This window comes from Aquila chrysaetos, chromosome 14 (genome assembly GCF_900496995.4).
Source record: "Aquila chrysaetos chrysaetos chromosome 14, bAquChr1.4, whole genome shotgun sequence".
In the NCBI taxonomy this organism is placed as follows: domain Eukaryota; kingdom Metazoa; phylum Chordata; class Aves; order Accipitriformes; family Accipitridae; genus Aquila; species Aquila chrysaetos.
This window is the reverse complement of record NC_044017.1, coordinates 18,064,972-18,090,970: the sequence shown is the minus strand read 5'-3', so window position 1 is coordinate 18,090,970 and position 25,999 is coordinate 18,064,972. Positions and strand designations below refer to the sequence as shown.

The following is a 25,999-nucleotide window of genomic DNA, read 5'->3' as shown; positions in this document are numbered from 1 at the left end:
TTTCCCTTTCAGCGGTATGAGCAAATTCACTCTCTGCATTTGTTTTAAGGTAAGACATGCAAATGGGTCTCATGTAAGATGCATACCAGCCTGTAAATACTCTAGAACTTGGTCTACCATCGTCATTAATATTGTATCTGCCAACTGTCAGTTTCCAGTAGGAAAAAATCTGATCTGGATCAGATATAAGCTTGCTTCTATTTCTATCGAACTAAACAGCTTCTTGGCTTTAAAATTTATACTGGCTGGGGGGGCCAGACAATAGCTGATCCTGTTTCTCAGGACAAAACTGTCCCTTCTACAAGGCTGGAACAGATTTAAACTTGCACAGGAACTTTCTAATGAGCACTGATTGAATTTCTTCTTTCTGGCATATGGCTGTGTCATTTTGGACATAGTACAGGATTAGCCATGTCATGGAAGCAAAATCTCCAGGAAGGATCCAGCCTGCTAAGGGCAGATGAACCCCTTGGGACAGGACACAGCCCCCACCTTCCCAGGGGAATAACCTGAGCTCAGGGCCACACCATCAGGGTATTTTTCTCCTTCTCCACTCCCTGAACTTGTGCTCCTGTCTGCATGGGGGCATCTCTTGGGAAGGGGCGACTGCGGATTTAAATCTCTCCAGGCTGACGAGAGCCCAGCACACCACCCGTCACTTCTCACACAAGTGCTGGGGTTACTAGGCTGTTGGGTAAATGCTGTCTCCCGTCTGTCATATTCAGGCTCCACCCAACTATATCTTAATCACTTCATTTCTTTCCAGCCATTATTTAGGGATACGCAGCTCAAGTGCTCTGACCTGGTCAGGCAAGGCCAAGCACTGCCAAAAATCCTGCAGTTGGATGTCTGTAGTAGGTGGCCTGAATCTGGGCCCTCTCAGGGGTGAAAAGGGTCATACATTAACATACTGCTATCACCACTTACTCAACCTGATTTTTTTTTGTCCAGTCGAATTCCCTGTGAGTGAAAGGGATGAAAACTCATCCCCTCAGTAGGCTCACAAAGACCCACTAGACGTAGTTTCACATCTACACACTATCTTTGATTTAAAGGCAAATCTGAGCCCCTTGGGTTAAAGATGAATTAAATATTTAAGAGCAGGAGAAAACTAAGTAACCATCAGGAGTTTTGCCTCTCTTTATAGCTAAGCCACGTAGTATTAACTAATGCCGAAATGACTCATTATGAGATGATCCTTGCTGGTGTGAATGCAGAGAGAGAAAATTTCAGCATCCTGAAATATTGAAGCCTCTGGCTCATTTTATCTTAATACCTCAGTTTTCTGCATTAAATTAACTGCTCTGCTAATAACTTTGTAAACATACATGCATGTAGGCCTGTTGATACACCACAACTTAATAAAAACTGAATTACACTTAGTTGCTCTCTTAAAATAATTAAAAATCTATTTCTGCTTTTTGAAAGGATTTCCAAATTCGGAGACCATTCGCTTCTGTTTCACCTATTAAACTTCCCACCCTGCTTTCTCTGAAGGACGCCTACTACTCAACCCACTAATCAGAATGATTGCTCATTATGGGATTTCCAAGTGGCCCTGACATCCACCCACTAGACTTGCCAGCCACAAGCAGGGTTGCACAGGTCTGCAGCAGGGAGAGTAACGCCAAGACCTGCGCTAGGAGAGACGTCAGCCTGGACGGTGGGGAGGCCCCTCTGGCCTTGCTGGTTCTGATCCACGCCTGGGTGACGTGTTTGCTCTCGCAAACATAGCCAGAGGTTTTTATTGCAATGGAAGTTTAAATTATGCAGAAATGTGAGGTACCTCAAACAAGCTGAAAAGAGTCATGTTTGCTGTTGCCAAATGTCTTTCTCAGAAACTCCTCTCCAGTTGCTTCCAGTGTATGCTGGCATATAGCAGGTAAAAGAAGATTAGCTGTAAGCAATGGTTGCTTTGCACTTACCTCCCTTTGGAATGGAAAATCAAATACTATCCCACACCCCAAAATTAACATTTACAAGAATCTCATTAGTACTGCTGTTACACAGGTTGTGTGTCTGCAGAGCATGAAGGACTGAAGTAACAAAGTGACATTTGCTGCCAAACTCCTATAAGGATGGTATTGGAAAATACGGTTAAGATAATTTTATGGCACTCATGATTTAGCACAATACGCTATTAATCTGGCAGTGTCAGAAACACTGCGGAAGAAGTAGTTTGAACCTAATAATAATAATCTGCCACTTGCAATGATCTCATGACGCAACAGCACCTAACAGGACGTTTCCATCAGCCCCCATCCTCCCTTGGAGCCCTGGACCTCAGGAGCTGCGTGGCAGTGGGAGGGGAGGGAAGAGCCTCTCTCTCCTCCTGCCCTCAGGCACCTGCATTGCAAATACAACCACCCCAACCCTTCCATACAGCCAGCAGAGGGAGATGGGTGCCTTCAGGGTGCTGAGCCCACCTTGCCTCCATGGACTGCATGGAGAATTCAGCAGTGTGAGCCCACCTCCCTCCTCTTGCTGGGTGCTGGGGCACCAGCCCTGGAAGAGGAAAGTGGCTCGGTGCTCCCTTGAGCCACTGTGGACCCGTTCCTTGCTGGGAAGAGGAGGGGAGCAGCCTTTGCCATGCAACTCTGTCATGACTTTGTGTTCTGGGAAAGGAGCAAAAGTGTCCGGGGGAATCTCAGTAAGTGCCTGAAGATGGGACAATGGCAACAGCACTGCGCAACCTCACTTGCTCCCACTCTCTCCCTGCCTGCCACTATTTGCTTAATGCCAACGAGGTGCCTCGGTCCCTAGCAGCGACGCTGAAGAAAATGATTTTTGGCCTCAGGACCCTAGTGGGCAAATTTGGAAGAGAAGTAATTCACACGGGGACATGGTAATCACCATTAAAACCAATAATCTGCCAACAGTTATGAATACTGTAGTGTCTAAACCATAACTTTGGTCTGTACTTTTGGCATATGGCATAGTTCGGTACCGGAAATATTCCAAGAAGAAAACTGCTGTCCAACACAGACTTCTTTTGCTCTTTCTTAAACTGCCACTGTTTCATATACCTCTGATAAAAAAAATGCATCTGGGTGGATCAAATGCCAAGTAGAGGGACCGATTCATCTTCATCCTTCTCCATTACTCTTGGAAAACAGGTTTTACAACTGTGCAAGCCCAACCTCACACCGTAGCTTGCTATCTGAAGCAACTGAACATCCTCCTCCTTGGCAGTTTTTTTAGAGAACAGGAGCCCAGCATGGATTTCCCCAGCAGGAGAACATCAAAGGAGAACATCAGAGAGACCGCTGCATGTTTTTAACAGTGGAAGCAACACTTCCAGACGCAGATGTACAGGAGCTATTTGAAATTATGCCCTCACAGATTAAGTGTTATACTCAGGTTTACTTAACGTGTTTTAGGAAACCAAATCCTGGCTTTATGGACCTAACAAAATGCACAGGAATGATGGTACTCATGATTTTCTCCTCCTAAGCTGGTCCATACTATATGAAGCACATATATGGCATTTTTCTTCCTATTTAAGGTTCATTATAAGCGCTTTATGCATTGGAAAATGCTCTGAGCGCACCTATCAGATTTTGAATCAAAACAGCTTGGTGCCTGGTCGGGGCAGCAGAATTGGTCGATTTATTTCATAAAACTTTATGTACAAAGCAGCAGTATCCATGAACATAATTGTCAGAATATAGAGTCTTACAGGGGTAATTTTTATTACAATTTATAGCAAGATTACCCATACTCCACAGTTTTCAGATTTTATTGAGATTTTATGGGACTATATGGCTAGAGCAGTTAACTGCACCCAGCATGGCTATGGTTCACAGAGAATGGGAGTTGGCACTGAATGCACAGTGTAACTAATCTACCAGAGAATATTAATTGCTATGATCCAATCAAAGGCAATATTTAAAATCATTTCACCAGTCAAATAATTTGCCATAAACCTGTAAAAGAATAGCTGTGTGGAGAAATACAGGGGTGAGAGTGATTGCATGAATGTAATATATGCATATATTTAAGCATCTCTGTCATTGGGTTGTATACATAAAACATACAACACCATTTTGTTAAGCAAAGGACTTTTCTCTTTCTAAGGTATTTGAATGCCATGAGACGTCATCTACACAAAAAACAAACTGCTGAGACTACTGAGATTTATATCTCACTGAGCATCCAATATACAAGTACTCTATCACCAAAAGTAAACAGGGAAAACAATAAAGGCAGAATATATTTAATATTAAATAAAATATTGCAAAGCCACTACAAAATGGTAGCAGATTGCAACTTACACACTGTAACAGACTAGAGAGATTTTAGACACCAGAAAGTTTTCAGCAGGTTGGTCCAAGGCACAATAAAACCCAAGGCAGAGATAAAATAAATGATAAGTTTTATGCATGTGTTTCTGCTGGATCCAAATTTGTGGGATAAAGGCAACTAGATCAAACCTCAGCCCTGGTGAGGGTACAGAGCTGAAGGACCAGAGGCATTCTTGGCGTAGAAGACAAGGAATTAACAGCTTCCAAAAGGTGCACGGACTCAGGATATGTCAAAAAGGACTTCCTCATCCTCCTTATTGCTAGGCTTCACAAATAAAGTTGGAATACACATCTACCTCATTACCCTCCCCAAACCAGCTCCTAGTTAAAAAACATACATGATGTTAAATCCACTGTTGATAAATCTTAAAAGAGCATGTGCTTCTATAGTGGAAAAACCTAAGCATGTCACTAGTGAGTCACCAGAAATACGACTTTTCTGGAGATTTAAGTAGAACACTGTTTATAGGACTCCCCACAGTTAACCCAAGCTATTTTGTCTTCAAGCAACCTCCTTCTCAATTTCAAATACCACAGCATATCTTGTAACCTGTGTTTTAACTCTCCATTCTGGCAAGAATTACTATTTTCTCTAGTTCTTAAATATATGCACCATCTCCAGTAACACAGGTCCCACCCTGAACGCAAGCCTTTCCTCCTCCTGGCTAGGCATTGCCAACCTGCTTCTCTTTTCCAAGAACCACTAATACTTCTTCCAGACAAACCAAGCAAATGGGGACAGAGATTCAACACTTTGGGGGACTGGAGGGTGGAGGTGGGACAGGTTGGAGTACATACAGCTGCAAAAGATTTTTGTGCGTAACAATAAAAAAATTATAGCTAAAGTAGAAACTCTCCACCTCAATACAACTCAAATCCAAAATAACCATCTACTAAAATGTAGAAAGGATAATCGCTTCACATGAAATAAAAAAGGCAACACTACTGGTTTTAATTAAGAGTCTCTTCCATAGCATAACTTATACAAAGAGACCATATAATCTGACCTTTAAACATATGGAACGGTTCTCTAAATTTCTCGCTTTGTGCTACAAATTGCATTTACTTTTGTGGAATAAACTTTACAGTAGGCAGAAATAACAGGCTATACTTTAAAAAAAAAAAACAAGGGCAGTGGATAATGTAATCTAGTGGTATCACCCATTCTAAGTCGCAGAAAAATCTGTAGCAAAAGGTACTGCCTTTACTCCTTATTAATGTCTCCACAGTGAGGAATATGGCATGTGTAAACTGTGAAAAGACACAATCTGTGTGTTTCTGCTAGGTCTATACACAGACATAGTATCATAAAAATAGTCCACGCCAATGTCATTACAGATGTTTACATACATGGGAAACAGATGAAGTTCAGTCAGCAGATTTAAATTTATAATGTTCTGACTACCGGAATTTGCAAGTGGTTGTGTCTTCCGAAAACTTTAAACCCTTAAGAGCGAGAACCCAAAAACTTGAACCCCAAACCCCAGAAATACCAAAGTTGCACAGGGCCTTGGTGCACCATTATCAGGAGGGAGCTTCTAAAAGGCCCTTCAATTAATGGAATAACTCTTCCGAACTACAGAAAACAATTTTTAAGGATATTATCTTTGGCAAAATCTGCTGCTAGAGGGACATGATTTGCCAGTAGTATTCAAGGATATCTTCTGAAAGCAAAGCAGTGGAAAGACTCAGGCTAATAGGATCAGAGTTCGTAGGGGAACGTGATGCTGCCAGGGCAGGCCCTTTTGCTCCTGTCTGTTCCGAGCCTCTCCTTGTTCCCCTTCACCCTGCCCAGATCACTTTTCTACCCTCCTTTTGCTTCTTCCCCCTTACTCTGTCTCCAACCCTTTCCCACTTTTCCTCCTGAACATGTTCACACATCCATAGCCATCTCACCACCTCTCCTCTTCTTCCCCCTTCCCTTCCATCCTGCCCCTCTCCCCACTGCCCCGCCCCTTCCAACCTCCTCCATGCTTTCTCCCAGCCACATTATTTTTTTCGTATTTTTTTCAGATCTCCCAATTTGGCTTGGTTTCTGCAACTGCCTATAAAGACAAAAAAAAGACAATGGTCCAAACCAAACTTGAGGTTCGTGGCACACCACCACAGAGGTTCTAGAGCTTTTCACCAAAAAAAGCTGGAATAAATTTTTCAACATGGAAAATGCTACATTTTTTTCTCTACGCTCAGTCTCAGGAAGAGTGGAATAGTTTTTTTTCTTGAAACTTTCCTCAAAAAGAAAGAAAAAAAAGAAAAAAGAAATAGCCTGAGGCAGACATGCAGCATGGAAAATGTTAGCCTAAATGGTTAGCATATAGACAGACTTTGAGCAACTAAAGACAGGGTTTTAACGGAAACCATCAGGCAACCTTATCTATAGGTGCTGCTGCCTGCTGTGCCTCTAATTACACCTTTTAGCAATCCTCACCATTGCTGAACCAGGAGTAAAAAAGGCAAGGAAAGAGTTTTTCATGGGATTTTAATGCTCTGGAATACTTTAATGTATAATAATGTCTAGTGGCCACCACCTACTCCATGCAGAAAAAAATCTCCAAGCGCTTTTTAAGGCTTTGGATGGCAAGACAACAGTGGTGACCACTGAAGGGAGTGAACTTCATCTCTGCCACATTGTAGGGGGTGGCAGAGGGTGCAGCCGGGACCCACGGTGCCCACGGGGACTTGTGCCTGGCTCCCGTCCCGTCCGTGCCCCAATGGCCCTAACACGTTACGACACTTTGTGCATATGAAATAATGTAAGGATTAGGTTGTAGGGGGCAACTTGCACAGCTGGGCTGGCAGTGCGGGGGCAGCACACAAGACCCCCACTTTGGGGGTCTCCCTGGGGTGCCGCCTCCCCAGCAGGTGCATCAGGGGGATGTCAGGAGGGGAAGGTCCACGATCAGCAGGGGAGTCTGCATATAACAGTGTGTGTGTGTGCACCTATGTCAGTGTTGTGGGATTACCAAACAGTGTTAGAAATTTATAGGAATTTGGTAAGACGTTGTAAATGGCTAGTGTTGTATTACCGATACTGAACACATCGTCCACTGATTACCTTCTAATTATGTGTTGTTAATAGATTCCTAAAAATGCTTCGATCCTGATTTTGATTTACACTAGGTGAACCGAGAGGTTTTTGTCCTGCAAAAAGCATCAATCTGACAGAAGGGTGCTTTTGTAGCATGATACCCCAGGCTCCCGTTGTCCCCCTTGGGGTACAGCATGTGGCACAGGACCTGATGGGATGCTGCCAGCAGCTTATACATGTAAGAGCTAATTCTCTGCAAACCCATCTGGTTTTCAATGCTGCAGAAAGGGTTTGATTTAATGGGAAACCTTGCAAGTAAAAAATAGGAGACAGGAGGCAGGACAGAGAGCAGAAATGAGCAGCACATTGGGAGGCAGAAAAGGAGATCTGAGACTCTCCTGAAGGAAGGTGCAACGGAAAACGCCAGGATGAATGATGCCACAGAGAAGGATGCACAGCAGCAGAGGAGGAGATGACAGTATGGGTTAGAAATATTAACAGATAAGGATGGAGAGATGAAGCAGAGCTGCTGAAACTGGCATTCAAAGAACAGTCAGCAAGATGGGAAGGACTAGAAAAAATGGAAAAATAAAAAAAGAGGGGGAAACAGAAGAGGTAGCGATTTCTTGTGCTGGAGGGAAGTGAGAATTCAAACAGAACATGAAGAAAGAAGTATTTGCTTGAACTGCCTAGAAAAGCAGCTGCCGGGAGACAATTTTGTCCGAGAGAGAGGAAGGTGGACTAGGAAGCATCAGGGGAAGCAGAAAGCCACCCAAGCAAAACGCCTGTAGTCAGGATTAGAGGGATGGTGGTGACCTGAGAAGGTTTTGCAATAGAATTAAAAACGAAATGGTTCTAGTCAAACCTGGACGGAAGAGGAAAATTCAGCATGAGGAAAATAAAACTGGGAATAACAAGGAAAAAACCTTTCTATATAACCCGTTTCTTGCATCTTTCCCCTAAGTACCTGTATCTAGAAAAACATGAGAGGTCTGAACTGAAGTCTGATGCAATTTTCATTAATTTTAGCATAGGAAGTATCTCTGTTCAGGCAAGTGCCCAAGTGTCATTCAAGTGAAAAGGACTTGGATACAGGCTAATGTAAAATATAACTTTAAGTGCTTCCCAACAACACCCTTGGATCATCAACATGGTCTCTGATTTAGCACCAAAGCAGCAACAACACAGAGATTATGCGACAAATGCTGCCAATGCTATCTGGGGATCAACTTTGTTTCAGCATGCGTATTTTTTTGTGTCTGAAAATGACCAATGTTCATGTAAAAGTTGAAAGTTGTGACTCTAGATGATTCCGAACCTGCATTTCTCCTTCAGGTGGTAAAGGATTAGCAACCAATTCAATTTGACAGCAATGTCCTGTTAGCATCTGTTTATGTTTATTTCTTGTTTTCAGCATGAGAGCTGACCACTGAAGGGAACTTAGTCTGCGCATATATGAAATTTACTTAATCGGTTAATTTGTGCAGTATCATTGCATTTTATTATTTGTATTGTTTTGCATTAAAGAAAGAAAAACACACTCCAGCAAAAGCTGAGAAAAGACGACTACCTAGAGTGGATTGTTGCCCATTATTCTTCTATTGTATGTATTCAAATTAACCTGAACATTTATATCAAAAGAATCAGTGATAGCAAAATGGGTACAACTGATGAGAAAAAAAAATAAATTAAAGAATGCTTAACCCTTTCTTTTTCTTTAGCTGTACATTAATAGGTGCTGCAGGGCTGGTTAATGATCTCTGCCAATAACAGCACAAAGGCAATATTGTCAGGGCAGCTCAGGAGACCCGGAGCTCATGGGCTGAAATCTCTATGGCACATTAAATTCTGGAATTTTGATGACGAAACTGGGGTAGCAAAGTTCCAGTTTTACAAGATGAGGAGGTGCTTCCTATAGAGGAGAATACTACCAGAGCCAACTAGCACCTTTGAAAAGAAAACAAACAGGAAAAATTCTGGATGAGCTCAAGGTCAGGTGCCGCTCAAAGCTCCAAAATCAAAATGCAGACTAAAAATTTCCTTTTTCTTTTTTTCCCAGACAACATGGTGAAAAGTTTTGCTTTCATTCATCATTTCTTGACATAACAGTACAAAGTCCTAAAATTACATCACTGTATGAAGTGCAATAAAACTTCTTAAACTGTCATTTTGAGGCTTAAACCAAAACCCAGATCAGCTGTGAGCTCGTTTCCTAGGTCCAAGCCTGTTGAGACATAGGAACATAGACCTCATTTCAGGGGAAAATTAGCTACATTTTATTCACTCACACATGATAAACCATGAACCTTGAAATGAGTCTCTTTCATTCCTTTCCTCATGTTCCCATCTCTGTCACTAATGCCTTCTTTATAAAGCTATGCTTCAAAGTATCTGGGCACATCTGTTTTCTCTTTTCTTCCTCCACCCATCATGTCACCATCTCTAACAAGTTTTTGCTCCCTCAGTAACTGTTATGTTCTCATTTTTTCTTGCTCTCCAACTCCCCTATCTGTGTTCTTTGGACACCTCTCCACAAGTGTATCTGTCCTTCTGGCGCATGCTTTCTTCCTCCCTTCACACCTCCATGTGCCTCTCAGGTCCTGTGTCTGCAAAACTCATTCCCAAAATATACACTCCGTGTGGTTTCCTTCCCTTCTGCTGTTTAATCTGGAAGAAGAAACCAAATTCAAAGTATTGCACTGCCACTCCTTGAGCTTAATAAAACCTACCTCTCTGCATCTGCTACCCCTCTTTGGTCCAAAGGCCTTTCCTCCGCACATTCCTACAGCCCAGCGATTGCTTTCTCTTTGCATGGAAACAATTTCTCTGACATTCCTTCCCTTGCCAAATCTGTATCACCTGGTGAGTTTTCCATGTTCATCTATGATGTTTTATATATTGTCGCTATTCTGTTGTCCTTCTCCAGCTGCTGGGGAGGGGATTTATTCCTCTCAGGACAAAACTTGCCACGAGTTGTCTGAGCATCTAGCACCACTGCTGACTTCAATCTTTATAAAAATATTTTATTTATTTTAAAGAGTATCTGGGATAAGACTTTTAAAGGTTCCTCCCGATAGTGCAAGTTGTATGTCTTTTCAGCAAACAACACAGCAAGTTTGGAAGCTAACAGTTTTATAACGTTGTTACATTTTCCCCATACAAGACCGGTTTTAGAGATGCCACAGATGCACAAAACTGGTTCCACCTTACCTTTGACATGGCTTCTCCCATCCTCCAACAGTGGTACTACTATAGTGTTGTTCATATTCCCAGGTGATCTCACAGCTGTATAGACAACAGGTACCGACTGTACCACCACGGGGATACGGTGCACGTGACTCATTTTGTTGGACTGCAAGTTCATGGGGCTTGAAGGTGGTACTGGATGGATAATGTGCAAAAACTGCTGGCCTCCAACACCAGATGCAGAGGCCACAAGAGGACCTGGAGTTAATACTGATGGTACAGATGCCGCTGAGGATACCGATGTTATTACTGTGGGTGATGAAGCTGGCCGACTAGAAGAAGTAGAAGTAGAAGAAGGGGAGGAGGCTGATGCTGTCATGGAAACTGGTGAAGATGAAGCTGCTGTAGGGGACGACCTGGCTTTGTTTATTGACAAGTCCACTGGTTCAGTCTGTGTTTGGAAATGGTCTGTAGATAATGAATCCTCCGTGGGGTCTGCCTTCATGTTGTTTAGTAACAAGGGTACAGCTTCCATATCTGGGTAGTTGTGGACGTTTGGAGACTGTTGAGGAAGGACAAAGGGACATAGTTACATATGTGACTAAAGATGACTTGCACACCCAGTTGCTAACACACATCACACAACTTGGTCATAAAAACCACGGGATTTGTTTCCTGTTCTTGTGTCAGCTCACAATTTTAAATGACAAATCATGCTAGAAATCACAGACATGTTCAGTTTCAACAGAATATTAAAAAAAAGTTCTACTCCCATTTCTTAGAAGGTGGCAGGATTAACTGTACAAAATCACCCTGTTTCTTTGCACTATGCAACGTCATCAGTGACAAAAATTTTAATATCTTCACTATTTATATTGACAGGATATTTTATCCCCAACATCTAGCTTTAAGCTACAGCGTTACTCTCTTGTGTCATCTCCAATGGACATGAAGACAAACCAATCACCACCGTTTTTCAAACTTTCTGCATGCTTGAAGACTGTAATTTCCCCCTACTTGTCTACCTTCTTCTAGACTAGGCAGATCTTACTTCTTTCTATCATAGGTCAGCTTTAAAAGAACAAGCCTTAGCACTCTTGTTTGCTCTTTGCAGTGTTCTTTGCAGTTTTGGCCACACCAGTTTTCAGAAGCCTTATGCTAAACACAGTCTTTCAGTTCAATGTTTGACTTCTTGCATTCTGCATGGTTACTGCTAATGAACTTACAGGTCAGTTTGTATGGTTGCCCTGTTACAGGCAGCAATGGCTACAGCAATTCGTTATTCTGAATTAGCACATTAGATAGCCTGCCCCATTGTTATAAATTTTTGTATTTGTTTTCCATACTAATTAAGAACAATTTTCCTGACTTCGCAAAGTAATTTTATTCTTTAGACCAATTCTTTCAAAGCTGGTTGGTGTAAATTTATTCTAGACTGGTGCCAACTGCCATTTTTATACTTTTATTCCTTATTTCCATCATCAAAGAGGTTAATAGAATTTTTGAATAATGCTAGGCCAAAGATAGATCCCTGGAGAAGCTCATTAGATATATCTTTCCTTTTTGACAGTACTTCATTAATAACCACTCTTTAAAAATGTTTTTTCAAGTAATTTTCAATAGGCAGAGCAAGGAAGGAAATGCCCATCAATAACCTGGTAGACAAAGCACAGCTCTCAGCTCCTCAGCTAAGCACCTCCATGGCACTGCACTGCAGCAGAGCTTCTCTACAGGCACACACATGCGCTTATGTGCTGTAGTACAGAAAACCAACCTCAATAAAAAGCATTTGCCAAGCTACTTCAAATCTCACTTGACCCAAAGCAATTATTCCATATACAGATCTAACAAGCAATCTTTTTATGGTACCTAAGCAGCTCTAAATGCATTCTCTCAATCTCTAGATTATAGTATTTACTAAGTATCTAAAAATATTAAGTCAGAAATATTTAAGCCACAAATATTTTAGTTTGTCTACTCTAAATAAGCTAACAATCAAGCAAGCTATGAATTCACTTTGGGATTTTTATAATCAGCTATGTTAAATATTTTCATGGAGAACCCTCCTGGTTTTGAGACAGAGCCAAATTTCATCACAGAATGGAGTTCTATTGCAAAAGGAAAATAGAAACACTAATATTAAAAATTGTAATAATAACAGCCTAAGTGGATATTATCCCTGGCATGCTGAAAGATGAGATGTTCTAGTAGATCCCATCTATTCAGCTGATTTAGACTGGTTCTTAGATCTGACATTTTCCCCTATTTGAAGGCAAGAACACCTCTGGAACATAAGTCTCTTCCTCTATTCATACACAAATCAACTTGAAACAAAGGGACCCCAATTCATCTGGCCCCCTGGACCCTGCTGTTCTGCTGTGATACAAATAACAAAAGCAAAAAAAATCCCCTTATAAACACCATGGGAAGTCCTCCAGCTAAAAAAGAATACAGAGTGAAGAACAGGTTACTTTTCAAAGTGCATAAGCAGCTAAGAGTGACAAGGTTACAAAAACCTCTTCCTCAAGGTGGCAAAACCACCTGTAATTGCCCAGTGATGATTCCTGGTAACTTCCCTGAAACACCTTATCCTGGCTATTGTCAGTACTGAGATTCCACATTAGGCATACCATATGTGCCGTATAAAGACAAAACCAAAAACATAGATGGCACAAGTAGTTCATTTGTCAAATCTTTACAAGTCTTATATATGCAATGGGCAAACAGACTGGTTCTGCTGAACTAAACAGATCGGTCGTAGAGTGAAGGCAAGATGGAGAGGGACACCCTGCACAGGCCATACCCACATCTTCATAAGGCCAAAGGCAACATCTTCTATCCTACGTTTGAGAGAAGGGGGATAAATGGGATCAACTCACGTACAAGGGAGATGAGGGATCCCCTTGTGCACATGGCTGGGCAAGGGTCATCTAGAAGCAGTACAAACCGCCAGCTCCATCCACAAGGCAGATCAATGTGCCACGGAGGAAATCCTCCCTGTTGACGTTCTTCAGGCTTCGCCTGGGTGCCAGAGGCAGATTTCAGGTTGACTCTACGCCACCTGCCTCAGCAGCACAACTTGTTACTCTGTGAGCTGAAGGATGGATTACCCCGCTGTTGCTGTCCTCCGTTGCTCTTCAGAGCGCCCTGAAGTGCTCTGAAGGCACCGGCAACTTGATGTACCCAGTGTATGCATGTCAGACTGCTCCAAAGGAGTCTTCTGACTTCGGGAATACTTCTGGGACTGGACACAAGGGATCCACGCGGACCTCAAAAGCAGTCCATCACCAAACAGAGTGCAGTCTGCCCCGAAGTCCCACCTGCCTTTGCAGCAAGCAGCATCAGGCCCCTTACAGGAAGAGTAAGGAAGAATCCCAAACCCTTACGTAGCTGATGCCACACAAAGTACTTGTTTCCATGGATAGAGTCAATTGTCTTTGAGACAAAACACAGGTCATGACTTACAGATTTTTCTAGACTGTGCTAAGAACAGGTCTTTGTTTTACTATCGTAATTACACCTAGTCTTTTGGGAATTAAAAAAAAAAGGAAAAAAGTAACATGTAACTACAGTCTATCATAGAAATCACTTTCTCTTTTAATAGCTCTTCTGCATTTACTTTTGTACTGTACATTTCTTATATTGCATCCACCTTTGGTAGGTACCCTCTTCTTGTCCAGAACTGCTGGAGGGGCCATGCAGTCTCTATGTACTATAGTAATACAGTCAATACTATTATTTCAGTCTTCAGTTGTGAAACTAAACTCAAAACCTTTACAATCCCTTCATGAATTTCTCCAAACAGGATGAAAACTGGTATGCCCTTCAATGACCTCCTTCCGCCTCCAAAACTCTCAGATTAAGAATGCCCTTTCTTTGGCAAATTCAGGCTGTGACTGATGTCAGTCGACATTACAAAAGACAGCAGGATCCTTATCAAAACAGGTTTGTACGTCCTGTACTTCAGATAAAAACAAGTAAACAAGTGTTATATTTACAAGTAAACAAGTAAACAAGTGTTATATTTTGTTCTGGTGGTGGTGAACAAAGAGATCTACCCCAACAACTCACACTCCCTTACAGTGACCTACGAGTAGTATAGATGTTTCTCTATGATCTCAGATTTTACTTAAGCTGCTAAAGCTCTATTTAAACTGTACTTGAATCAAAATTTTGAACATTAAATTATCGTTATTACCTGAAAATGGATGGTATAAGCAAACCTTTCCCAATGACGATGACTAGTCCAGAGTTAGGAACTATGGGACGAAAAGTAGCAATGAAGCCAAAAGGATAGCTGAATTCTCAGTACACCATTTCTTAGTTAGAATGTTATGAACTGACAATTAACTGTTCATTTCCCTAGATGATGAGTGTTGCCATTAGTTCCATTTAACAGAACCACGTCTTTTCTAATTGAGATCATAACACTGTGGCTGGGATATTCAGAGGTATACCTTCAGACATTCTGTCAGCTCATAAAGTCAACTGGCTGAAAAACGAATGGTTGCATGGTTTTTTTCTTCTGTCTCTCTATTCCTGCCTTTCTATCCTTATCTAGTGAACTGGGCTTCTTGTGGTGGTGTGGACTCAGCTGATTGCTAGTTTGGGCAACAGGTTTTCCCCATCTGGCTCCCCAAAGTGTCCGTGTTGGTTTTGCAAACTTAGTTTTGGTTTTAGGGGTCTAAACTCTGTTGTTGAGAGTTTGGCAGCTTCCAGAGCGTTTGGTGGGTTAGAAAGGGTTCAGCCTGAGGTCCCTGTAACCCAGTGGGCTGCCTTGGACACCAGCCCAGACCATGGAAATACAACATGAAGGGGTACAGCTCCACATGGCTTCCCTCATCTCACTGCTCCTGCCCACTGCTATAAAGGAGAGGGACAGCTTCAGCCCTGCCTCCAGCTGGGATTCAGAGGCAAATCTCAGCAATGCCTCTCCCTGCGACACCGCCATCGCATCCTTATGCTGTTCAACATCCACTCAAATCCAGGCTGAAACAGAACTGGAAGGCAGGTTAGGATAGCTCCCTGCTAGAAAAGGCTTTTTAATAAAGCTCTAGCCTCTCTTAGTCAGTGCTCTGTTTCATGGTTTTTGTGCCTGCCCTTTAAAGCTGTACACCAGTATTCTCTGCAGTGCTCTGTTTCATTAGCTTGCCATTAATAAACGCCGCCAGGAACATAACACGTGATTTTCCTATTCACAAAGCTTTTTTGGCTCTGTAAAAAAGCCTTCCTTACTGCCCTTTTCCCCAACCATTATGGAAAAACAACCAGTCAGCCACACAACCAGCCACAAGACCCTGAGCGAAGTATGGTGAAGTTATGGCTGATAATGTCTTATCTGCTGGATGGCCATCCTTTCCTGCACAGTTCTACTTCACCTTCTTTCCAGCCCCCTGAAATCCACCTCCTCTTAACTTCCTTGGGAGGAAATTTTGCAACAGCCCCTTTGCACTCTCTTATTCTACTCATGGCAATCTTTTCTGTGTACCGGCATTGTCTCCCATCCATGACCAAGTCATGAAGAGCTCAGTTTACACACAGTTGAGGTTAAAACCAGTGAAAAAGCAAAGATCATTTTGTTTTCAGCAACTCATCCTGATGCCTTGCAGTTCATCAACTTCACAGGCTACTAAGCTTCAGTGAGTCTTTGTGCCTTTGTGGAGTTTTATTGCTCCCACACAACCGAGTTTACAAACCTCCAACCATCAGTTGTCAGCTTTTAAAGTGTTCTTCCTTTCTGGCAGCAATCACCCAAGGTCAAACAATTTGTAAGAAAGCGTACCAAAAAAGCTGTCCTTGATGACGGAAACCGAACAGACTAAATTTAGCATTTATAAAATAAGCTGGCTTTGAGGACAGGAAGTTAAAAAATAAATTGCTAAATGCTTAACTCTTCAGTCAAAACCCCTTCTTGGTTGTCATCGTGCTGCCCCACCTCATTCTGCTCTGGCAGTAGAAATTTCAGGCAGCATGATTTTGTTTTGTCACAGTTAAAGGAGAGTGCGGTGAGAAAATCCTTCTGAAAAGCTACCCACATTTTTAACCATGTCGTTGCCACTGCCATACCAAAACGCCAAGGCTCAAGCAGTGCAGGCATACAGTCTTCTGGGCAGGCAGTGCAGAACTGTGCTCAGCTAGAGCAGCTTTCGGCTCTTATCACCATGCTTGAAAAGTGAAATCTAAATAACCAGGAATATTCTGTAGGTTACAGATTTTCTAACACTTGACAGTTAAAGAAACACATGCTAGGTTTGAAATGACAAAAAGCACTTGCTCTAGCAGAAGTAATACTGCTTCTGCATAGCACACAGATGTGTTTACAGCTCTAATGCAGTGAGATGTGAAGGTGGATTGGGTTTAGGATATGGTATGTTCATCTTTGGAATACAATTTGGTTTTTTCAAATTAAAATGGAATATTTTCCTAATCTTTCCTGTAGATAAGGGTAGAAAGCTCATGCCCCTGAAATGGCAGTTCTGTGGGTGCTTGCCAGGAAGCATATCTGCCTGTATCAGGTTTTATCCTGTCACGCCCCAGAGTGGCACTTGCAGAGTGGCAACTAGGCACTTGCAGAGTACAAAAGGTTGGCGCACGGCTAGCTTGGGTAAGTAGCAGCTTGGGTGGGCACTTAAAAGAGCCCTGTAAGTTATGGCTTAAGTACCCAGCACTTTCCTCGGAGTCTTTTTTGGTTTATCTTACTAATGTAAGGGTGAATTATCTTTAAAATTATGGGAAGAGATGTTTTTGAAAACACCTTCCCATCATGAGAAATTACATTCACAACACTCACATGCTTCCGCTTGAAAATCTCCACTTCAACCAAGCAACGAAATACTCTAAGAAAAGGAAGAAGTAATACAACCTGCAAAAAAATGAACTAAACAACCTCTACTAGAAACACTCTGCTATCCCCCTGAAAAGAAGACACATCCAAGACTCAACTACGCTTGCTTTGAGATGCAGCTATCATTATTAATGTGTACACGAGGGGTACATCAGTACAGTGGTGACAGACAGCTGTCGAAAATCAGAAGGGCGAACACGTAGACAGCTGAAAACTAAAACTGAGCAAAATACTTAAAAAATTGTTTCCGAATGCAAAAGCACCAAGCGAACAGGCATTTGTGCCTTTTTGCTCGAGGCTGCTACTGCAGGCTTTCCCAGGCTGACAGAACTGCTCAGCTCGGATGCGCTGGACAAATGCAGCAGGTCACGCTGAAGAAAAGAGCAAAATGCAAGACAGCTGGATCTTTCTGCTTTTTTTCTGGAAGCAGAAATTAAAAAGTGGCTTACTATTCATTTTCAAGAAATGGTTGCTCAGGGTCAAGGTTAAATTTGTGTTCCAAGGAAGAAAAGAGATTCCCAAGAGATGGCACTCCCAAGCAAAGTTGAGTCAGACTCTGTTACAACAAATCCCATTGAAGCTTTTCTAAAAAGCACCAGTTGGCACCGAGAAAGACAGAGGGTAGGGTCCAGGAATTATTAAAATAAAAAGAGGTTCAATGAAAATGCATTTAAACAAATTGGAATTGATTCAACAGGAGAGACTGAGAGATACCACTTTAAAGTACTCGTGATTCACTTAATGTATCATTATCTCTGCATAACACTTGGATGTTTGATTTCAAAGTGGATGCTTCCAACCCTCAAGGCCTAAAAATAAAATTTCTATTCTCTTTGTGAATCTGAAGAGGCAAAAGAAACTCAGCAGACGCTATGAGGCACAGGTGGCCTTTGTCAGCAGAGTGTTGCGAAATGTGTAGAACCTACAAAAGATGCCCCCAAATAAAAGAGAATTAACTAAGAGCTGGGGAGATCAAATTCAAACCAACCACTCATAAATAGACAAGCAAAATTCAAGGTCCAAGGCTGTAAAAATTATCTTTTAACTCTTCCTGAACAGAACACTATGGTGTTATTCCACAACTACTTCAACAATTAAAAAGTACCATGTGCTGCAACCTTTATTAACAGCTCAAACCAGGACTGGGGAAATGTGTTTCAAAATGAAAGGAGATCGCTATGCAAACAGCATTAATTTTTAAACGTGTTTAACAATGAACGCAAATACATCTAGTGTGAAATGACTTATTTTTAAATAATACATTTGCAAAGACAGAGTAAGCATTAAGGTTACTTGGCATTTAACTCTCGTGTCCCCAAACTGACAGGTTTACCAGAGGGTTTCTCCAATGGCACAGAAGGAGAACAAGTGACTACAGACTTCTACAGCCCAATAAACTAAGCAGCCCCTGTACTATCTGGTACATTAAATGTAAAAATGATACATTTCTTGAACATGAGGCCAAATTCTCAGTTTCTCAGTATGTCAAACTCTACGTGGGCCTTCCGTGATTTTCTCTGAAAAGCAACAAAACCTACCCCCTTGATCCCTAAATCATTAACACATTCAGAAAACTAGCTGTTCAGCATAGATGTATTATTTATATTTGAGCAATGTTACTAGAATGCTCTATCAAAGGAAGAATCTGTTGAAAGAAACTAATTTATGCCCATCGCTATGACACAACTCTTCAAGAGAAATGAGTCTAACAAAGGTGTGGAACAACAGTATTGTAAGACGTTGCTTGCAGTATTACGTGCTTAAGCATATAAAGAATACTGCTAATATATTTGTATTCCTTGGACTAATATATTTTAGATTTGACAATAATTTGTGAACAAATGGCAGATCCCTAAATAATTGTTAAAGGGGAGGTAAAATACCATGAAAAAATATCTTTTTGCCCCCAGTTCAGAATTATTTTTGGGATTTAAAAAAATGTTAGTTTATAAAATCCCAGACAACAAGAACTTCACACTTCCACTTAGCAGCTCTCATCATACATTTTTCCCCTCATGTTTTTGGGGTAATTATTCCCCTTTTTGATTTCACTTAGTTCTTTCTTTTCTCTAGTACAATTTTAAATCAGAATCATTCCATTTAGGTTATCCAAAAACTTGAGTTAATAAATATGAGTCCTTGATGTTTACATTAGAAAATATTAAGAAAAATTGTACTAGACATACATTAGGATTTTTTAATTAATTTGGTTTTGTCAATCTAGACTAGTTACTTAGCCTCACGTGGAATACATTGGGAACTTTCCGCAAGTACCCACCAAGCAAGTTTGCTGATCGAGAGGTCCACCAAATTAGCAAGGCTTAGTGAAAGTCATTTTTGAAAAAAGTACTCAGCAGCATTTACATTTCTAGGTGAAAATATTCAAATTATATTCTAAGATTTATTTTTATCTAACACGGATGCATTCGATGTTTCCACACGAACCAGCCTGCACTGAAAAACAATGAAAGTCTGAAGGAAGAATTTGCAGCCAACTATTTGCTGAAGATCCACAAGTTAAAACTTTGATGCAAAGATTTGATCAATATTTCCTACTCTGCACATCATCACAGAATATTCATAAATGTGTTAGCAAAAAAGGACTATGACAAATAATGCACGAAACTATTATTTATACCTTTTAACCACCTGCAAGCTGTTGCCCAGCTCCAGGCAAAGCTCAGCCATGTTCCCAACAACCTTGGAGCTCAGCACTCCCAAACTGATCTTGCACTTCCAAGTCATTCCTCCTTGGGCAAGCAGTGCCAGATACAGCAAGAGGACTCCGCACCCGGTAAATACAGCTGATGTGAAAGAGATATAAAAGACTGGGCAGTTAATTCTTTTTAATTATTCCTCATTAGTCAGTCTTCCTCGCATGTCGTCTGTGCTATGAAGATACTCATTAACTACTGTAACATTATACAGGAGACGTCAGTAATTCTACAGCTATCTGATAAATACATCAGAAGTGGTGGTGGAGGTACCATGCCTGAAACTCACACCTAATGCAATCCATACACTGCAACTGGGCTTCTCTCTGTCTCTCTCTACATGTCTTTGTTCATCTTAATTTCCACCAGAAGGATTCATTTTCCCAAATGAACCTCCTCCTTCTGCTTACCGTTCTTCAAGCTGAAGTTTAGGTTCATTTTGTTCTTCTGACCTCTCAACTGAGATTGCATCTCAATTTCAACACAGTTTTCGTTACTAAAATAAATACATTGAGTAGAACTAACTACAGTTGGATTTGACTGAAATTAAGCCTTTCAGTGGTTTGGGGGGGGGCGGGGGGGAAGGTTCACTTCAGAGAGAAAAAATTTAAAGAAGTTTTTACTAAAACTAGCACTTTCCAGTGCCTGTTCCTCAAACAGACTTCCAGGACCACCTACCCCAGAACTGGCTGTTGGTCCAAGTAAAACAAACGTGCCCAGTGCCATTCGCTGGCACTGAGGGTCCACGGCCTGCATTTGTATAGCCAAAACCTCTCATCCTCTGAGTGCGGGTGGCTTTACCCAGGCTCGTTAAACTGGGTGCAACGATCTCAGCCCTAACCTCCTTGAACTCCTCCTCCTGCTTCCCACTGCTGCCCTTCCTCTGGGACTGGGCAGCACCGAGGAGGACATCAGCTGATCTCAAAGAAGGAAAAAGAGCCAAATTTGGGAGGAGGAGAATAACACTGGCTGGAAAAAAGCCCTACAGAGGCAGACAAAATGCAGAGATTTGGTCTGGCTCTGTCTGAGAGAGGAAACTGATAGTGAGTCCTGGCTGGGAAGGCTGGGACGCCATCAGCAAAGAGACCGGGGCTCCAAGGGCTCATGTGAGGCGAGTCTGCGAATTAAGGAAATTAGGCACTTTATATCCTAAGCAAGCCATTAGGTCACCTAACGTCACCTCAGATGCAACTGGGAGGATTATGAGATGAAGATGAGGGTGAGAAGAAAGCGCTGCCCATCTCCCTGGGTGGTGGGGTTGGCTGGGAAGGCTGTGGGGCCCCGCTGGATGTGAGGAAGAGCGTCCCAGCCCGGAGGAGAGGAGACGGGTCAAGCTTGGAGTGACCGGACAAAAGGGTTTGTGCCAAGTAAAGCAAAACGCCCTGCCAGTGCCTGGCATGGGACCCAAAGCTGCTGAGGTTCACCATTCCTCTGCTGTCAGCAGATATCCCCGAAACCCACTGGTGAAACATCCAGTCCCTCCGCAACACCCATCCACAGAAAATGAAGACAAGAAGTGCGTATTGCAGTAATTGCCTGCTACAGGGTCTGATCAAAGTTAGCACAGACAGCCCTCCTCCTAACACTGCCCTAAGGCATGCTACTTCATCGTTCAGGCTTAATAATGTCCTTTTAACACAGCTTTTGGGAAGGGAGGGTTGGGATGGCTAATTCTGACTTCTTCCCCCAAAAGTGAGTGTGCTCTTATATAAACTATGAATATGTATATTTGGAAAATTAGTTTTTAATGCCTCTGGAATGGATTTTGATTCAACTCACTGACCTGGTACATCACAGTACTTACTGTTACAGAAGAAAAGACCAATAAAAACCTAACCCTCTCTGTGCACCTTCTCTGAGTCTTTACATATATTATAAAAATCACAGTTAAAGGCTAAATAAGATAGGATATGGATTATGAGATGGACAACGTATTGACACCATACACGGACCAGCAGACAAACACTCAGGTACAGACCATTTAATGCAATACTCTGGAGCTAACTGTGAAGACTTCCTTGTTTCAGTTCTTATCCTATGGCAATAATAACCACTTACTGATTATTTCAAACTGATTAGTCTTCAGAAATCTCCTTTAGATAGGGATAATACAGACTACTTGCACTTTACACAAAGGGAAAATGCAAGGGGAGAATCTTAAGAGTTTTTCTGGTACTACAATATCAAAGTTTAGAGTTACAACATTAGAGCTAAAACATTATAATACTGAATAAAAAATTAAATGCATTCTAACTGCAAAGCCCTATTTATACGATTTTATTCTTTCTGATTTTTAAGGGTACTGAATATAAATAGCATAGAACAAAATCTATCATTATTCACAACAATTTTCCTGCTCTAAAATAAAGCCTGCAGTGTGTATCTGTAACAACTCTCATTATTTGAAACTATCATGTCTGAAATCTGAGACAACTGCACACTCATATTCTTATTTCTTTATACCTTTAATCTTAAAACCAATATATATCTCAGCAACTGAACTAAACTGAACTCAAACTGATTATTTCTTAAATAGCTAACAATATCACAGTGATTTTTATTATACAGCAGAAAAAACTGGGTATTTACTTGTTTTTCTCAGAACAGAATAGTACAAAACTAATAGGATCACCATGTTATTAGTTATGGATGACATGATTCTAAATTTGTTCCAGAAGATTAATTGTTTTTAAACAGAAGAAACATCAGTTTTCAAAGAAGGTGTTTGTAACAGCACCTTAATAACTTCATTTCCTAAACCTGTATCAACTTCGGAATATATGACAGTCCCCAAAATTAAATTCTGTTAGAAACAAAATTGTTGATTTTTGACAACAAGTAATACATATAAAATACCAGATTAGACACTTGAAGCTAAACTGTAGGTAAAACAATTCTCTTGAGTCCCCACAAGAGATACATAATTTAATGGAAACTTCTTATATGCTCCCCATGGTGACAGGGGCAACAAGGCACAAACTTTCTCCCTCCTGTCCAAAGAAAAAGTGGAAGAAATGGAGGAGGAGAAAAGAGCACTTTTACTTTGGCCCACAAATTATTTTTCAACAGAAAGAAAAGTTTTAGTTTATTTCCAAGCTCTTCAGAAGTTTCTGTTAAAAAAAAAAAGGGAGGGTAGTAAATGTTAAAATGAACCATCATTAATGATGCACACTGACCCATTTAATATTTAGGCAGTCAAAGAACACACATCAGTTATTTTCTGATCTTTTTGTTATTTCTTTACTGATTATAACAAGCTAGTGAATTTGAAATCAATTCCCAAAAGTTTTTGGTTGACCTAAATCCCCTTTCCCTGCCTCCTCCCCACCCCTTTCCTTTGTTAACAAAACTTTTTGTACAAAGTTTACCCTCGGCTCTTTCACTAAACCAAATGATTTGGGCTCAACTCAAATGCCCAGGCATAGGCGCGTGGTGCCATCTGAGACCTCCTGGAGTACAGAAGACGGCACGGAGTTGGGGGACAGGCTTTGGCACCCTCATGGGGAGGCACTGACAGGGTTACGCCAGCACACCTCCGAGTGCACAAGGTGACGATGCTGGCAGCTGTGCAATTTGCTACCTATGCAAACCCCAGCAAAAGACGCACAGAAGCACCTCTTGCAAGCACAGAGGGGCCAGAAGAAAAAAGTTCGTGCTTCGTGCTGGTAAAAAGGTTCTGTAATGCTTTATTTCATTTTTAATGCAGAAATAAACTTACTGCCCGCTGCGTGATGTTGTGCAACATCACAACAATGATGTTAGGGTTAGCACTGTCACACATACCCACGTTAGATGCAACAGGACACGACAGCTGGTACTGGCTATGGAGCTGATGTTTTGCCACATCTGAAATCACTCCCCCTGTTTGAGTCAAAATTATTCTTACGGTCAAAGAAAGAAGGTCCTTAACTGTGTGTGTCCATCGACTCTGAGAATTTATTGTCGCATTTTTAGATGCGTATACAGACATATGAATTCACCCTACTCAACAGCCAAAGCTTACATGAAGGATCCAAAGCTACTGAGCATTTCCAAATTCTCTTCCTTACTGTTCGAGAAGCACCATGGTTTAAGGTGCAAGAGCTGATCCCTGTATGTGTGCTGCTTTGCTGCGCTGACTCAGAAGGAAGACGTGAGTTACATGCAAAACCAACGTGACAATTTACTTCGGGAGGGGTGCATGAGGTAACTTTAAAAGAAGTATAAATTGAATCATTCTATTTTTCCACTAACCATCATTAGGGTGCACAACCACATGAAGATGAGCACACCAAGTACATCTCTAGGTAGGCATACTCAAGTTTCTGCTTCTCCTGAGACATAGACACTATTACTCTTGTTGACACGCAGGTCTTCTATTTAAACTATTTTACAGCACTAATTAGTACTGACAACTCTTAATATATTAGAAATTAAACAGGAGAATTCACGCTTAGGTTTAGGGGGTTTTTTTTTCCCACTGAATTAAAAAGAGTATCTCTAGCTTTAATACATACATAATTGCATGTTACAGCCATTAAAATCTAACATGAGAAAACTAAAAGCTGTGAAGTGCAGCTGTTTCATAAATGGCTTGGCGTCTCACAAATTTGCTTCAATAATTCAAGATTTCTGCATTCAAGCAATACAAAAGACAGCTTCTGACACAGAGCAACACCTGAGCAGATAGGGCCGTGGTTCCTCTGCGGTGCTACCTGAGGCAGAGCCACAGTGTAATTGTGCCAATTAGCCCAGGTACCCCCTTCCGAGTGTCAGCACACTGACCACTTTTGCTCTGTTTCACTTCCACTATCCTTCACATCTCCACACAAATGTGTTGTAGAATCATAGAATGGTTTGGGCTGGAAGGCACCTTCAAAGATCACCGCGTCCACCCCCCTGCCGTGGGCACTGACATCTTTCACTAGATCAGGCTGCTCAAAGTGCCGTCCAACCTGACCTTGAACACTTGCAATGATGGGGCATCCCCAGCTTCTCTTGATAGCCTGTTCCAGTGTCTCACCATCCTCATTCTAAAAAATTTCTTCCTCATGTCCTATCTAAATCTATGCTCTTTCAGTTTAAAACCGCTGCCCCCTGTGCTGTTACTACAGGCCTTGGTAAAAAGTCTTTCTCTGTCTTTCTTATAAGCCCTGTTTAAGTATTGAAAGGTTGCAGCAAGGTCTCCCTGAAGCCTTCTCTTCTCCACGCTGAGCAACTCTTAACTATCTGTCTTTCTTCATACGATAGTTGTTCCAGCCCTCTGATCATTTTTGTGGCCCTCCTCTGGACCAGGTCTAAATGTCCTCCCTGTGGTATTCTCATTCCACAACAGAGATTATCTTTCTTGGTTGGCATAGAGCCAACCACTCCCTCACCTGCCAAAAAATATTTTAGAGGCACAGTGATGGCATAAAGTAAAATCTTGCTCTGATGGCATATATAACACCCTTTTGCAGTACCCTCCTTGCCGCTTCAACAGCTTGTCTAGTCCATGATTTGCAATCCATTACTCAGGGGCAAGTTTGCCAGATACTGCTCATCTTTACAGATATGTTGGCCACGCAAGGAGCTCTTCTTGTGCGTAATTCCCAAGTGACAAACTTCACAGTAACAGCCACACCAGCAAAGAACAACGGGTCTACCACTTGCATCTCCAATTGTGAATAGGCCAGTTTTCCAAAGAAAGGTTGAAGGAGCTATGAAAATGAGCAGGTATGGAAAATTCTGATGACATTGAATGCTTCCTATACCCTCATTAATTACAGACTAGAGAGCACTAAGCACTTCAGATTAACTTTGTAAGAAAAAAAAAAAAAAATTCCCAACAAATAAAACCCATTACACTGAATAGAAAACCATCTAACTTAGCTAGCAGGGAAGCGATCTCTCAGAGCAGCAGAACATCCCACTGCCTGTACTGCTGGTGCCGGGCTAAGCCACC

The 25,999-nt window shown here is 41.6% G+C and overlaps 1 protein-coding gene across 9 annotated transcripts in view; it reads right to left on the bottom strand.

Annotated features, from left to right (window-relative positions):
• Window positions 1-25,999, bottom strand: part of KLF12 (Kruppel like factor 12) — a 252,339-nt gene that overhangs the window by 86,685 nt on the left and 139,655 nt on the right. For 8 of the 9 annotated variants that reach the window (XM_030036334.2, XM_030036331.2, XM_041128670.1 and 5 more), the window contains one exon: window positions 10,543-11,080. In XM_030036334.2, coding sequence (XP_029892194.1) covers window positions 10,543-11,080 — 538 coding nt within the window. Of the gene's footprint in view, window positions 1-10,542; window positions 11,081-20,000; window positions 20,167-25,999 lie in introns of all 9 variants that reach the window. The other variant, XM_030036335.2, reaches the window with a different exon arrangement.